The following is a 15970-nucleotide window of genomic DNA, read 5'->3' as shown; positions in this document are numbered from 1 at the left end:
TTGTCTATGAACTATGAAGAATACAGCGGGTGTGTTCCGTATCGCCCGAGGTTCCGGACGTCGGGCGATAAGACCCGCGGTTGGGCCGGAACCTCGGGCGATACGGAACACACCGTGTTGTATTCTATATTTATCACAGCACTTTGTAATATCACGACATGCAGATAATATAGCATCCTAGACAATCAAAATCAAACAATATTTACTTTTAGCACTTTAAAATAACATACACAAAAAATATATGCACGTGTAAATGTAAATTCAAACATCTCAATCCATGTCAGCTGAAAGAAAGCCAACGCTTATTTTTTATTTTTTGTTATTTTTTTTCAACCTTTATTTAACCTTGAAAGTATGCAAACACATACACTCATTCGGCCGAGGCCGTTTTTCAAGAGTTCAAGGGAGGAGGTCAGTGAATAGTGCCATATAGCACTTGACTGTGTTAATCTTTACAATAGCTTCCATAAATTCTCCTAGCTTTCACCATTTGAATAATTTACAAAAATCCATCTTTCTACAAAAATCAACAAACCCACTTACGATACAAAACCTGGGACACTTCATTTTCCACTGCCTTCAAAAAAGAAGTCAAACCCAACCATAGTCAACCATAGTTAATCATAGAACTTTCACAGTAGACTAGATAACTATTTCGATTTCCATGTATGTCCATGTACTTGTTTGTCTGCAATTAGCCTTTGGGCATGAACTTGCAATAAAGTTATCAATATGTAGCATATTTACACATGTGGATCATGTGACAATGTACAGCAAATTAGAAAGTTAGACTTGCTAAGGTTTCAAAAGTCTTTTGCTTAGTACACATGTAACCGGTGCAATGGCCGAGTGGGTAGAGTGTACGCCTTGCATACGGTAGGTCGTGAGTTCGATCCCCGGCCGGGTCATACCAAAGACTCTAAAAATGGTACATGCATACTGCTTTCTCTGCTTAGCACTCATCATTGGGAAAGAGTATGGTAGCTAAACACACACCACTACCAGTAGACTAGCCCCCTAGCCATAGTGACTTGCACAAAGTTGTGTGGCCCAGGGCTGCCGAAACGGAGATGGGCGGACTTTAAAAAGTAAATATTGTTTAACTTTTAACATGTTTTGGTACGTTTATGAGGTACTATGTAGGATCTTCATCATACGAATGAACTGTAACAGTAGTCATCTTGATAAACGACCAAATAGAAGGACACGTACATGATGGTGAAGTACAGTATTGTAAGAACTATGTACACGCTTAGTCTTCTATTCACTGTGAGTGGTGCAAGACGCTTTGTGCAATCGCATATCTTGGGCCTCAAACGATAGCATAAAAGGATGGTCGCAGCTGAGATCCAGAGTAGGAAAGCAAGAATACCAAAGAGGGTCACAATGAAAGCTTCCTGTCTCGTGTTCCCAAGTCTGATCGCTCTCTCCACGTCAAAATCATTCAGACGGTCCAGAACCTCCCATGTCATAGCTATGATCACGCCTAGCGACGCCACGTGGACACCGCTGCGAGTAGTGTACGACGAGCCCAATATTCCAGATGTCAGCCCATCTTTACACTTCTTGTACACCTTAGTCTGCAAGAATTGCCACTGTATGAGATAGTCTAGTCGTTCGAGCGCCTTTTCCCCGTCTCCATTCTTTTTCTGAGTGCTTGGACTACAAGTTTGACTATCTAAGTCAGCCGGGTCTTGCGAAATGTCTAAGGAAGCTTCGTGTGATTCTTGGATCGAAGTGTGACTGTTTGACCCTTGAAAAGCACTACTCATGCTCTCTGCTACGTAGCTATAGGCTTCGGTTACACGGACGCAGGCAAAGGCAACGTGCATGTATGGCGTAACGGAAAGGGTGGCTATTGAAACGAGTCGCACGAAGTGAGTTGCCCATTCCCCTAGTGTTAGACGGACTGCAGATACATACACATGGGTGTACAACAACACCAACGTAGCACTGAAGAACATCATAATGTTCATGAGGAACGAAATGTTCTCCCAAACCTCACTGTGCCAATCGTCGTGGAAAATGTTTTCGTTTAGGTTACTCAGAAGTATATCGGGCTGATCTATACTTTTATGGAAAATGGTCGAAGATCTCTCGCCGATGTGTTTACGGATGTAGTCTGCTCGTCGACGGAGCACGCACGCCATTTTGGTGGCATACCAACAGTACAGACAATATCCCGGGAACACCAGATGGAACAGAAGGCTCAGCCACGGGCAGAACTTTTTGGGAACACCGCGGATCAACGTGCCAAAGAAAATGGTTGGACTAGAAAAGGAACAGGTCGCACACTCTACACAGTGAAGAAGGAAAAACAGGGATATGGTAATCATCACAAAATAACTTATGCGACGCCTGCGGTAGTATTGGTCCTTGTTGGCCTCTTTCTTTTCCATTTTTTCCTCATATTTCTCTATTCGCTCGGCAATATCGCCGTACTTCCAGAGAACTATCACAACGATAGGGTGTAACGCTAGCAGGAGGTCTATAAGACTGTACGGAATGTTCTCCTGTGATTCATATGGATCACATGTGATAGTTTTGTTTTCTTTTAAATAGAGGACGTTTCCATCGCTTACATCAGGGGAGAGGCCCCACAGGCATGAAACTGTTAAAAAGATGGAGGCGATGTAGACAAAGCAAGCGCTGACGCAAAGCAGGAGACAGATAACAGCGGCGGTATGATTTACAAAATGCTGCTTAAGGCTGGAGGTTTCTGATCCTTTCTGGCCGTTTTCTGGGTCGCGGTTTTCGACAGTCGGCTCACTCGCGTCGGTGTTCGGCGACTGCTGGTCAACATTTTCCTCCACGTCGTGGTCTGCCTCGATGTCTGCTTCGTGCTCTTGGTGTCGTCCTGATCCAGTCTTTTCAGTTTCGCTCACGTTGCTTTGGTCATCATACCTGGAACAGCGTTGCAGTTGAGCGGTAACATATTGATTGCTTTTTGCATGTAGCAAACATAGACACAACTTCTGAATATAGGACCTTATACGAAAAAAAAATTAACGGTTCTCAGTGGCAAATGTGCTAGATGTTGGCACATCGGCAACCAAATCCGCAGTGTGTTTTTTGGCACACTGTTTGACAGATTAGCCGAATAAGCTCGGTGGGCGTCACTCCACCGTCCGGGAAGGTAATGTAAAGTGCCTTTCCCAAGGCCACAACGTCGGTGCAAGGTGAGTATCAAACTCGGGACCTATTGATTCCGAGTTCAACACTCTAACCGTTACGCCACGCCAACGTCACTCACTCACGTCTTATACGAAAAATACTCAAGTTTTAACAACAGTTTGGTGTCGCATGAATGTTAAAGAACAATTCATTTATGATTTACAGAGGTGCTGAATTGAACAATGGCAAATGATACCGAGATTACCTCGGGGAATTGTCCGTCTGGGGTGTAGTGTCATCCACCCCGTCAGGTGAACTGTTCTCTTGTTCAACGTCACCGATCATGGTCACCTCAACATCTGTTACTTCTGACGACTGATCGGCCTGGTAGGTGGTATCCTTGCGATTGTGCCTGCATCGAACAAGAAACTAGAGTTAGGTATTTGTGCTACTGCTACATATACTTCAGGTTTGCTATGTTAGTTTAGCGATTACGGGGTCTTTTTATGAATATGAAGTGGTATTGAATTCTTTTTATTTGAATGTGTGATAGTTGTGTGCCGATTTGGTAAAATAGAGAGAACGCTAGCGACCCCAAAAACATCCCAATGAAATGGTAGGGCGACCCTGTGACCGTCAGACGTCACAATTCAAGATGGCGGCCACCCCACATGCCAACGGATCCAACAAAGGTTTTGTTACGCAAACCTGTAACAGCGTGTACGTCGAACTAGTCTGTATGAACCAAACTCCAGCTATAGCAGCTGTCCGGGGCTGTAATGGCTGGCCGGTTACGGGCGGCTGACTAGAAGGGCGATTAAAATCAGGCTAGTGTAGAACTAGCCTGTATAAAGTTGAACTCTTTGCGGCCCGCCCGTCAAGTGGATAGAGTATGACAATCCTCATGTAATCTAAAACTTTGTTGTTTATCTATATGATGCAGGATCCGGAAAACTTTCAATCTAGAGTGCTTCTAACCATTTACCTATCCAGTTGCTTGGGTACTTTTTGTATTGAGTACGTACTTTTGTTTGGAAATTTCTGAAGCATTGGGCTGCTCCGGTGGTAGAATGTCTTCGTCGTCAACATATGCCCTATTCCCTCTGCCCCTGTATGCAATGTGTCAGATTAGTACAGAATAAATAAATATGGAATAAATTCACGGCAGTTCAAAATCAAGAGCCACGGGGCAGCTATGGAAAAAAGATTATCACCAATAAAACAAAGCAAACAAGGAATAAGAACTTACCTTTCTTCCTTTTGGTTTTTCTTTGTCCTTGTAGCCCCAGCAACAGACATGGCGACCGTTGTGACTAATGTCTGAATGGTAGACAAAGATGTTTTCATATTGTCGCAACATGGATCAGAAATCATATACCTTTCCATAGGATTCAATTTATCTGAGATCTTCCTAAATAAAGTTCAGTGCCACAGTCCCTGTAAGATAACCCTTGGATTCGAGGTATTCTGATTAAAACGCTTTCCTTCTTGACGGTTCTTTACACTAATCTTTCTACAAATGCCGCCATTTTGAACCGTGCCGTTATGTATGGCGTGGCCGTACGCGTGTAGGTTTCATGAAACGTCAAATAAATGAAGCTACTTCATAACCTTTGTCAAGTAGCAGGTCAAGTATTCATTGCATTTAAAAGGGCTGGGCGACATGCTTGTGCTATTTCAGAGACTCAGGTTGGATGTCCGGGAGGATTTTGGTTGGAGGGGGTTTCTGCTTTCACTTTCGACGATGCCTACGTGTACAAAGTACAACGTTACGTGCATAAAGTTCATTTGAAGCTTGAATGTCTCAAAACTCACCTTAGAAATGAAGCACTTTTGGCTGCACCTCAGATGATAAAGATTCGTCCAGTTTGTTGGTAACTTTACCAATGTCTGGGCCCTGCAATCTAACGTTGAATGTCTCGCCGGCGGTTGCTATGTAATAGGCGTGTGCATTTGGCATGGTCCAGTGAATGCTTCAGTGATATTGAAACCAAGTCACTTGGTTTCAATCACTGAAGCATTCACTGGACCTTGTTAGTCCATAACAATGGATGAACGGCAGCTAGCACAAGGTCAACATTGCTGTCATTCACAGGATTGCAACGCAAAGTCTGGCCTAGCCTGGTCGTGTTTTCTCCCAGTTGAGGGTGCCCCCCCCCCCCCCCCCCAAAAAAAAATGTATGTTATTTGTAAAACAATTCAGGCTTGTAAAGTCATTTCCTACCTATCGCTTCGCTTGTCGGGAATTAGACATATGTGAATAAAGAGGTGTTTATGGGCTATGTTATGTCTCGAAAAAAAAAGGTTTGAAAATATTTACATGTTCAACGGCATCTAGCTATTCATTCTATTTCTCCCGAGTGGAATTAACCATATGTTGCACGTTGAAAAGCCTAGCTTTGAAAATAGTCATTTTCAAGACCGTTGCAGGTAAAGTGTTACTGATTTATCAATACATGTATCTATTCATCCACTGTTAACTGTTACAGGTTTGAAGAAAGATAGTATTTTGGCGATTTTGATGTAGACATGACACTTCAATTCAGTAATACAAAAATATTGAATGTGGCAACTACACACAGTTCGCAGTATGTTGGCGGAATCCATATACTGCAAATATGAAATTGAAGTCCAACAAATGTACAAGCACTTGCTGATGTTTTCCAACACAATACTTGTACATGCTAACGATATACCTAATTTTCTCAGTTTTTTAAACAATATACATTACAATTAGACATGCATCATTGCCAATTAATGAATGACACATTTTGTTCACTCCTAGAGCCTGGTACTATGTACACCATTCCTATCTCTTGGTGATCTGTTTCCTAAAACATTACACATTACACATAACAGAGATGCCTCATTATATGAGACAACACATGCCAACCTGAATTCTAATTGACTCATTAAATGCCTGGAACTATGTACACCATTTCTGTTTCCGGGCGATTAGGAGCTTTGCGTCTTGTTGAGGCCATGTTGATTTGATTATATGGATGACATCCTCTGGGAACCAAAAAAAAAAAACTGATGCGAGCGTGCGAATGAAAAGAAAGGTTTCACAAAAGAAAATTGCCTTCATCATGAAATCTATGTGGTCAGGAAGGTTGAACAAATGACTTATCACACAGAGAAAGGTATACCAAATAATGGATTCTTCATTTTTGGTCTTTCACATCTTCTTTGAGTTTGGCATTCTAGACATTAGTATCCGTTTTCCGAATTACCTATTTGCGAGTTACAGCATATATTTGCTCATTTTGTAGATGCTTTGCACGATTTACAGTATGGTAGAAAACTTTTCTTTTCTTTAGAAACGGACGAAAATTGTGCGTGCGGATGTCATCCATATAATCGAATCAACATGGCCTAAAGTGAGAAAAACAGTTCCCAGGCAACAATGAAATCTCTGTAATGTATAATGCGCAATGTTTAGGAAACAAATCCCCCAGAGACAGAGATGTTTGGGCAGAATAAGCGGCTCAGCTTTCCTCCTGCTGAAATTTAACTGCTGTACCCCACGATGCCCGTGTCATGTCCTGTGGGATGGATCCAAACTTCCGGGTCCTTGGAAGCTTCTTGTAACGTCGAACTCTCCTCGTGTTCGCTCACAGCGTGATGTCCACAATGTCTTACCTTGCTTGCTGTCACGACGGTCGTTTGCTTGCTAGTGAACGTCTCACTTGAAGAAGTTTTCCATCTAGTACGGTGGCCCATAATACAAACTAGTTCGCGTGCGCAAACTATTCGTATACGTGCAGGGCCAGATTCTGTGCTGCCCACAGGAACATTTCCTCAGATACGCGTAGAGCAATTTCCTCAGCCACGCATAGGCACAGTCAGCTTGTGAACTACGCGCATAAAAATTTCCCAATTTTCCGAAATCGTTTGCGTTGGAAACAAATAAAATTGTTTGCGTGGATGACGAAATAGTTTAGGTAGACGACATGATAGTTTTCGTAGATGTCTGACATAATGGTTTGTGAGTGGAAGACGTTTGGTTAAATAGCGTACTCAAATTACATTATGTAACTATGGGCCACCGTACTTTAGCCTGGCGTACGAGGTTCACCTTCGACCTTTAGAATGTGCTATCGTCGTGCGGGGGGTCGGTGGGACAAATGACAAACTTATATGGAATTTGTACATCATTATTGAACGAACAATCAAAATAACAAAGCTACTTTAATGCATAATATTGTAATTCATATTTTTGCTTTTATTTCTTCTCTTGGTATAAACTAACTATTCAAGATTATCGGCATTTTGTATAAATGGTACAGTCCATTCTAGGTTTGAGAAAGAAAGATGGCGACGCAAAATAATTGCTACATTTTGAACTGTCTTCCAGATGAAATTCTGGAGATGATTATAGGTTATGCCTCGTATGAGCAGGTCAGCAACTTGCGCTTGGTAGGTATTGTGTCCTTTTTTCCGAGTTCTTGGTGGTTGGATAGATTAAATGGGTGTAAATACGGCGTCTAGGTGCAGAATAATTTTGTTGTCTTCTAGATTTTTCTCATCGTCATAATAATTTTTGTAGCTTTGGAGGCAAATCTTACTCTTTCACGTGACATATAATTTCTTTGACTTGGGCATACATCTGTGGGCCTGATTTACAGAAATGTAGTTAATGACGCCGCCATTTAGTTGCCGATGTTATTCAGGCCTTGGCACTGTACTCTTCCAGTGTTCTCACCAGAATTTTTTCACAGCATAGGGGTCAGGTACAGAAAGCCAACTTTACGCGGTGCAAGTCACACGTGGAGTGCTGAAGACATGACCAGAGTAGGGAGTCCGGCATATTCCCCCGGAAAATTTGTAAATTCATAACCCAATGAGACATTATTTCATGCATTTTGAGGGATAAATTTTGTGAAGTAGAGTTTTTCCTCTGTCACAGCCTCATTCTAAAGCCAAATATGAACTTTTTATAAGATTTATGAAGGGTCACAAGGTTTGTCCCAGAAAGAAACACCCCTGTGTTGGTTGAAACACAGCATAGGGGTCCAGATCACAGCATAGGGGGTCCAAATCACAGCATAGGGGGCCCCTATGCTGAAAAGGCGAGAACACTGAAAGATCTCCTAGCCGTGGCGACTAACGAAGGGTCGCCACGGCTATCTTCTCTCCCTACTCTCAGCAAATTTGCCCAGTTTCGCTAAACTTCAAGCTTCTGATTTTTACCTCCGTGAAAACGGAGGTGTTCTTTTCTTAACGATTTAGAAACAAGATGCAGAGACAGCGCCTTGAGGCAATGTCTAGCGGAGTAATAGACGTATAATATTAACATGGACATCAAGAACTTATGTTTGTTTGTCCTGAGTCAGTCTGTAGTCATTTAAATGTTGTATGTAGGTTGGAAGGTTGGGAAATGGTTTAATCAGAGACTGGCAGTATGGAGGCATGGCTTGGCTCGGGTCCAAAGTAGGTCTGGGAGGAAGGGGTTTATGGAAAAGGCTAGGCTGTCTACCAGTCCAGGCTACCCCTTTTGGCCCCAAGGCCATACATGGGGGTTTGCGGTTAGGCCTCTTATGGAATTCCATTGAGGACAAACTGGGTCAATGGCGCATTTCACCAATACGTGAGATCTTCAAAGTTTGGACTCTTGTTTGACATTAGTGACTTTTCTTAGAGTGAAAATTTTACATGCAGGAACAATAACATGATGAGACTTGCCCATTTTTGTGTAATAAGAAAGTCTGGCCATCTGTCATAAAGATTAGGTAAAAATCAGAAGGTGTTTCGCACTATTAACTCACCGCTTCTATTTGTTACTGGTCCCGTCTTGATTTTAAGTCCGAGTTAAAATGATTTGGGGTCCCGGCCGGGTGGACTATTTTTTGCCGAAGGGTATCCTACGGGTCCACGTAGGGTTCACGCCCGAAAGTGAAAAAAAAAAGGTCGTTAACTGCCCGGCAGGGCCCCTTTCTTTCCAAAATTATAGGGACCTAAGGCTTTAAAGAATAAAATACGGAGACTGTGTACTATTTATTGAACGGCTTTTTCCCGTTGTTGCAGGTGTGCAGAAAATTTGACCTGGTGTGTCAGCACCTGCTGAACCAGGGTTTCGTCAAGGTGGACATGTACCATGCACAATGCTACAAAACCCTGAAGGCTCGACTCCCGCGGAGGGAGTCCGAGCGACGGAACCACCCCATGGCGCGGCACGCGGACATCCTGTCCGCCATCGAGACCCGACTGTCTCTCCTGGGCATGACGTTCATGAAGTACGTGGACATGAACCTGTGCTGCTTCATCCCTGGAAAGGTTTGTATTTTGCACCAGCGCCATCTAGCTGTTTGAAGGGAAATTGCAGGCTGAAAGTTACAAGCATGGATGAATCTACATCTACTGTTCAGCTGTTAAAATGTTTGGACATAGGAAAGCTGAGAAAGCAGAAACATATAAATATATATACGGAATAAAAGATCGCATAGCGTGACAGAAACTTAACGGAACAGCTATAATTCACTCTGACAAGAATTGGCAGAAGATTATCAGATATCTGGCTAGCAAAGAACATTACTGTTAGATCTAATCATTTGTATTGGCCATTTTCCAAAATAGCAAACTAAAAACCACTGCAAACACTCCATTTTCTCCATAGGGGACCCTTATGCTCAACTGCGCTGGCGAGAACCCTGAAAGAGGGTTTAAAATGTTCACAATGTTAATTACTGTTACTAATGAACTTTCATTGGAATATAAGCCTGTTCTCTGTTTCTGTAGGTAGTGGATGAGATCTATCGCGTCCTGTGGTTCATCAATGCCACGCCCGCCCCGCCACGAGCACATGAGCTCCTGCAGGAGCTACGCGACATCTCCTCCATGGCCATGGAATACTTCGACGACAAGATCGCGCCAACTCTGAAGTCCAAGATACCCATGGACGTCTCTGTGCGGATGACCGCTAACATTCCAGGTATGGAGAGTTTTCGCTCGCTTTCCATATCAATGAGGTGCTGACCACCATGTTGATGTCCTTGATTTGCATTCCAGTGGCGTGGATTGTACCCCTTTTTTAGTTTTATTGGCCAGTTTGTACTATTCCTCTGAGCTACATGCATGTATGCGCAATAGAGGTTATTTGAGAGGGTCAAAAGATGTCTGGTTGTCCGAAAAGGCTTGAGTTACGAATCATCATCATCTGGTTACAATTAAGTTACAATTAACTGTAATCTAAGATACTTAGTAGCTGCCTCTATGTTGGTAGGAATACATGTAGTCAGAACAAGAAATCTACATGAACCAAGGAATAAAAATTGAAACTAAAGTTAGTCTCATCATCTCCATTCACGATGCCGTATGTAGCAAATTTCCATGCCCTTATACGTATGCTTGTAGTCCATTTTTTTTTCTAGGAAAAAATTGCAAGGGGAGCATTGCAGGGGAATGGAGCAACCAGAGAGTTTTTGTGAGAATTTTAAGTTGAAATAGGGCATTCTAAGGCTTCCAGAGGGGCAAAATTGCTGTCAGACAGGTCACAGTTGGAGACTGAGGCCACATGTGACCTAGTAGCAACCCTGGTCAATCAGAATTTTTTAATACTTGTCAGAGGATTTGCTCCCAAGGGTAAGGGGGCGCATGATCAGGGCATGGGGGCTCGGCGCCCCTGTTCCCCTTTTTAGAAAAACCCCCGGTGACTACTGTAGTATGTATTAACTATCATCAACTGCATTCTGGTGTTTCCACTATTCCAGTTGCGTCGACCTCCGGGTTGGACCAGTACAGCCAGGTGGCGCGACTGGCCCAGCAGGTGCAGAACCTGAAGAAGGACCTGTCGACGTCACGTACAGCTGTACAGGAGCAGCGCCAGAAGGGTGCTCAGCAGGAGAAACAGCTCACCTCACAGAAACAGCAGCTTGCTACGCTGCACAAAGTGGTGAGGACAAACTTTCTCTTTTCTAAGGCCGTATTGATTTGATTATATGGATGACATCCTCTGGGGACCTCAAATAAAACTGATGCGAGCATGCGAATGAAAAGAGGTTTGGCAAAAAAAAATTCCCTTTATTATGAAATTTACATGTACATAGCCAGGAAGGATAAACAAAACTAAACACACAGAGTAAGGTATACCAAAATATAGGTTCTTCATTAATTGATTTTCAAAACCTCTTCTTTGACTTTGGAATTGACTTTGGCATTCTACGACATTACTATCTGTTTTCTGAATTCAAGATCACATTATAAACTTTGCTTTTTTAAAACTGAAAATTAAAAGGATTTCCTTGCTGCAAGTAACAATTCATAGAAATTTCGGGCCAGTGAAAAGTTGGTTCAGGTACATATCGATGTACTTGTGCTACAGTGTAGGGCAACTGCTAAATTAAAACAAAACAATCATATCAAAAGATATGGCGTTGTTGTGGGGCAGCTGTTAGAGTGTTGCACCAATAGGTCCCGGGTCTGATGCTCACCATGCCCCAATGTTGTGCCATTGTCAAAGGCACTTTACACTACCTTCCCGGACGGTGGAGTGACGCCAACCGAGCCTCATCGGCTAATCTGTCTAAAAGTGTGCCAAAAACACACTACGGATCTGGTTGCCGATGTGCCAACATCTAGCACATTTGCCACCAAGAACTGTACATTTGAAAATCTTTTATCAAAAGATAGAACTTGAAGTTGATAGCAGTAGTTCATCTTATCACTAAAAATGTATACTGTAAATGCAGAAATTTTCGCGGTGGTTTTATGTTCGCGGTTTTCCTGACGACCATTTCACCGCAAACTTAAAACCAACACGAACATTCTTGTCCAATACTGTAGCAGTATGTGACTATAGCACTGCCGCAAACTTAAAAACACCGTGAACACTCCATTTTCACCCATGCAAACTTAAATGCATTTACAGTAACTCCTTCCCCCCATGCAACAGGTTACCCTCCAGCGTAAGAGCCTGACCAAGCAGAGGAAGAAGACCAGCCAGCTGGAAGAGGTCGTGGGGAAACAGGAACAGCAGCTGTCCCAGCAGGAGCGACAGATGGCGGAGCAGCAGCGCAAGATCGCTGCGCTCGACTCTCGCATGGACGACATCAGCAACCAGCTGGCGAAAGGTCCGGCTCACACTGCTGTCGGCGCCGATACGTTCCAGCAGACAAGAACAAGAGGAGGGGGTACTACCCAACGCAAGCGTACGAGTGCTGTAACCAACAACACGGACAAAAACAAAACATCCGGAAACAAAGCTCCAGGCAGAGAGCTTAGGAAGAGGAGGTCATCTAGCAACGAGCAACCCCACCCCTCTTTTCCTGCACCCATGGGTCTAGGAAAGAAGAAGAAGAGAAAGATGGAAAAAGAGTGATGTGCAATCATATGTCTTTTTTTTATATATACATTGTATGATGTATGGAAAGAAAATGGCTGATATAAACTTAAGTTACACATTATTGCATTATGGAAAAAATTGTGCTATTTTTCAAACAAGGATTTGGCTCACAAATTTTTGACCCTTCAGGGTACATAACTTAGGACCTGATTACTCAGAAAATGTGACCGGGACGGGGGCAGCTACAGACTAACAACCACGTTTGACCCCATGGTCATCTCACACTTCCTGAAGGTCACATGTTCTTAACAATTGGGTCTCCAGATATCCCAAAGAATACTGGAGTAAAATTGATTTTATGCATCTGATCCTTGTGCTGAAAAATAGTTTGATTTTTCTCATAATGTTGTAGATTATACCAACACAGACTAACATTGTATATTAAAGCTATCTGTATAAGTCACTAGTAAGGTCATGAATTTAAACATATTTATAAAGGCTATTTAGATTAACCTACATACTAAATCCTTAACATCTCCAGTTTCTGCACATATCAACTTAGAGAATGAAGGTAGCTCAGATTGAATACCTGATCAAAATTTCATCTGTTCCTCATGTCTGTGATGCACAAACCCTTTAAACAGAGACCCTCCCTACAAAGGTTGTGGCTGTTTACCTCCAAGCTAGGAGACTGGTTTCTAAAATGAGAAGTGGCAATAGCCAATAGGAGCTCAGGATTCTCTATCACCATGACAACCGGTCTCCTGAGTTGTTCCCAGGTGTAAAAATGGGTACCTGACTTCGGTTGGGGAGGTAAAAGACAGTAGAAAGAGACCGTCCCAAGAAAAACAGTGGATTACAAACCACTGCCCCTTATGGCTTCTAGAAGGCTGTTGGACCTTTACTTTTCTTTACCTTAATGTTGCTCTATTCTTCACATTTTACTCCCCCATTTTACGTCCCTTCTGAAAGACAGTTGCAGCCCCAACCAAGATGTCCTGACCCAGGATTGAACCAGGTCTCACAGTTAGCAATTACTGTAAATGCAGAAATGTTCGCGGTGGTTTTATGTCTGCAGTTTTCGCATTGACTGTTTCACCCTGAACTTAAATCCACCACAAAAAATTTTTTCAATACTGTAACAGTATGTGACTATAGCGCTGCCGCAAACTTAAAACCACCGCAAACACTCCAGTTTCGCCTTAGCGCAAAATAAAAACCATGCTAACTTAAATGCATTTACAGTAATTGGAACCAAGAGCTCAACTGCAACCAGTTGAGCTACAGTTACATTCTGACTTCAGACTGAAAGATGAAAATGTATATTGTTTATCACTTTAAAGTAAAACAGGGTTCTCGAAACGGATGCTTATATTCAACTGCAATGTTACTTACGGAAAACAGACTTATTATTGGCATATTATTTATGATAATCTGTCAGATAAGAATGTAGATTTATGAATATATAGAACTATGTCATGGGATATATAAGGGGAAGAGAAACAGGTTTGTTAAGCAGTTATCCTAGTGTTCATGAACTGTTCATGTAATGTACTAGTATTTGGCAAGAGGTACTTTTCTTAACCTTTATGTATAAAGATTAAACACACCACAACTTGCTGATATGAAGTGTTTCTTTCTGTTTATTCATTCATCCTGTGGAAGATATTTGTCCGCATGGACCAGTGGCAATCATGATCATGAGACGATAACTGAATAGAATACAGACTAGGGGTGGATACCGGTTCGGCTTAATCAGGTCACCCTCCTAAAAGTAGGACCCCTATCGCTCGATTCGTTGGCTCGCTCTCGTAGGGGCCCTGCTCTTTAGCCCTGGTAGACACGGTTCTGGCGATGTTACTGACAGTTGCTCATGAATAATTTATGAGCTATCCTTATTTTGCACATGTTGGTGGTTAATTTGTTCTGAACCTAAAGTAACGATGTGAGACGTAACCTGATTGGTTGATAGCTTCCCAGCGTCCTTTGCGCTTTTGCTCTAGATGAGGTTTAGCAAATCCTCTGATTGGCTGAAGCTGTTTTTGTGGCGACGGCGCCAGAACCGTGGCTAAAAAGCAGGGCCCCTACCCGAGCAAGCCAACGAATCGAGCGATAGTGGTCCTGCTTTTAGGAGGGTACGTGAATCAGGTCCAGGTTTAGGTCCCAAGGTTCAGTTTCTGGTCCGGACCTGAAACTGAACCTGATCCTGTCTAGTTGACAAATTGTTTCGTTTTATTCAATAGACCAATAATAAGCATAGAGAATTAAGACTGACACGACTATAGAATTTTCTTGTTTCAAGATTCAAGACAAACCAATATTGATATCTGAATGAACTTGAACCAACAGTTACAGAAGAGAGTCGAATATGAATTTGAACTAATCTAGTTTGATTTGGGCAATCAGGGTTACATTATCTAAACTTTTTTGGCCAGACTACCTAATAAGATGTCTAAATAGAAAGGCATATTTGTGTACTTTGTTCAGTTTTTTTGGACTCAGGTTTTGGGCTTTCAGGTTTTTTTTGACTCGGTTCTTGAATGTTATTAGCCTGAGTACCAGCGGTCACTACGGAGGCTGGTACTCAGGCTAAAAAGTTGCCTTCATGATGAAATCTAAGTGGTCAGGAAGGTTGAACAAATGATTTAACACAAGGAGAATGATATACCAGCGGCTAATAACATAGTATACAGACAAATGAACGGGTATATATTTGGGCATATTTTTGTTTATATTTATGATAGTGGAAAAGAGACGAAAACACAATGTGAGGGTGCATGTCTGTAGCCGCTATGCATCAGTTCCTGATGCTCGCGAATGAGGATGGGTGCGATAGTTGTAAAATGATTAATTTATCGGTCAATAGTTATCTTGAAAATATCTTATTAAGTTGTTGTTTTTTCATTCAGTATTAAAGGGCGTGTTTATTTGATTATATGGATGACAGCCCTCTGGGAACCCCAAAGGCGAGCGTGTGAATAAAAAAAGAAAGGAAGTTGCCTTCATTTTGAAATCTACGTGGTCAGGAAGATTGAACAAATGACCAAATACACAGAACATGGTTTACCAAGTAATAGATTCTTCAATTTATTTTTTTCACATCGCGCGTGGATGTCATCCATATAATCAGATCAACATGGCATACTAGTAATCTGTCACCGATGTACACATCCCTACTACATGTACACACGTCAACCAATGTTACTAGTAGTCACACAAAAAGCACCACACCTACATGCACAATTTGTGCACAATAAATCATGGGCTTGCGTGAGCATTACTATTCAACCCCTTCTTGAGTTATTCTCTTTCAAAGTCTCAAACAAAATAGGCCCCTCTGGTTCCAAAAAGGCCGCCCAAACCTACACCACTTACTCCATACCCCAAAAGCTATCTACGACTAAAAAAAAATCAAGACCATAGCCTGTCCAGAACACGAGATATCAAAATCGAAAGTTCTGCTGCAGTACCTTAGAAAGCCGTTTGAGGGGGCGTCACATAAAGTTCCTTCATTTTCCCAACATACCCAATATCATAAAGATCTATCCACGACTTAAAGAAACTGACACGGTCCAG

General features: G+C 42.3%; 2 protein-coding genes across 3 annotated transcripts; one reads left to right on the top strand and one right to left on the bottom strand.

The window, feature by feature from the left end:
• Window positions 1–1900: 1900 nt before the first annotated feature.
• Window positions 1901–5117, bottom strand: LOC136448758 (uncharacterized). The gene is made up of 6 exons (XM_066448405.1): window positions 4930–5117; window positions 4364–4434; window positions 4140–4223; window positions 3380–3526; window positions 2694–2904; window positions 1901–1909 (listed from the first exon to the last, which is right to left on the bottom strand). Exons 2-6 carry the CDS (start codon window positions 4411–4413, stop codon window positions 1901–1903), a joined length of 501 nt encoding a protein of 166 aa, XP_066304502.1. The 5' UTR covers window positions 4414–4434; window positions 4930–5117.
• Window positions 5118–7403: 2286 nt separating this feature from the next.
• Window positions 7404–12731, top strand: LOC136448102 (F-box only protein 28-like). Of its 2 annotated transcripts, none has more exons than XM_066447239.1 (5): window positions 7404–7533; window positions 9142–9390; window positions 9853–10045; window positions 10824–11005; window positions 12005–12731. In XM_066447239.1, the coding sequence occupies exons 1-5, from the start codon at window positions 7429–7431 to the stop codon at window positions 12428–12430; spliced, it is 1155 nt and encodes a 384-aa protein (XP_066303336.1). In that variant the 5' UTR covers window positions 7404–7428; the 3' UTR covers window positions 12431–12731. The 2 variants fall into 2 exon arrangements, with proteins under 2 accessions (XP_066303336.1, XP_066303337.1); XM_066447240.1 differs by having other exon boundaries at window positions 9142–9394; window positions 9857–10045.
• Window positions 12732–15970: the final 3239 nt, after the last annotated feature.

This window comes from Branchiostoma lanceolatum, chromosome 14 (assembly GCF_035083965.1).
Source record: "Branchiostoma lanceolatum isolate klBraLanc5 chromosome 14, klBraLanc5.hap2, whole genome shotgun sequence".
In the NCBI taxonomy this organism is placed as follows: Eukaryota; Metazoa; Chordata; class Leptocardii; order Amphioxiformes; family Branchiostomatidae; genus Branchiostoma; species Branchiostoma lanceolatum.
The sequence above is the reverse complement of the archived record's forward strand: the minus strand, read 5'-3'. Positions and strand labels throughout refer to the sequence as shown.

What these genes read in the sequence shown, in the direction of transcription:
- LOC136448758 (XM_066448405.1), bottom strand. Translation starts at nt 4,413, where the DNA reads ATGTCTGTTGCTGGGGCTACAAGGACAAAGAAAAACCAAAAGGAAGAA. An exon ending in AAAAACCAAAAGGAAGAAAG is followed by an intron (nt 4,224 to 4,363) that starts GTAAGTTCTTAT and finishes CATTGCATACAG; the next exon opens with GGGCAGAGGGAATAGGGCAT. An exon ending in TCAGAAATTTCCAAACAAAA is followed by an intron (nt 3,527 to 4,139) that starts GTACGTACTCAA and finishes TGTTCGATGCAG; the next exon opens with GCACAATCGCAAGGATACCA.
- LOC136448102 (XM_066447239.1), top strand. Translation starts at nt 7,429, where the DNA reads ATGGCGACGCAAAATAATTGCTACATTTTGAACTGTCTTCCAGATGAA. An exon ending in GATGACCGCTAACATTCCAG is followed by an intron (nt 10,046 to 10,823) that starts GTATGGAGAGTT and finishes CCACTATTCCAG; the next exon opens with TTGCGTCGACCTCCGGGTTG. An exon ending in TTGCTACGCTGCACAAAGTG is followed by an intron (nt 11,006 to 12,004) that starts GTGAGGACAAAC and finishes CCCATGCAACAG; the next exon opens with GTTACCCTCCAGCGTAAGAG.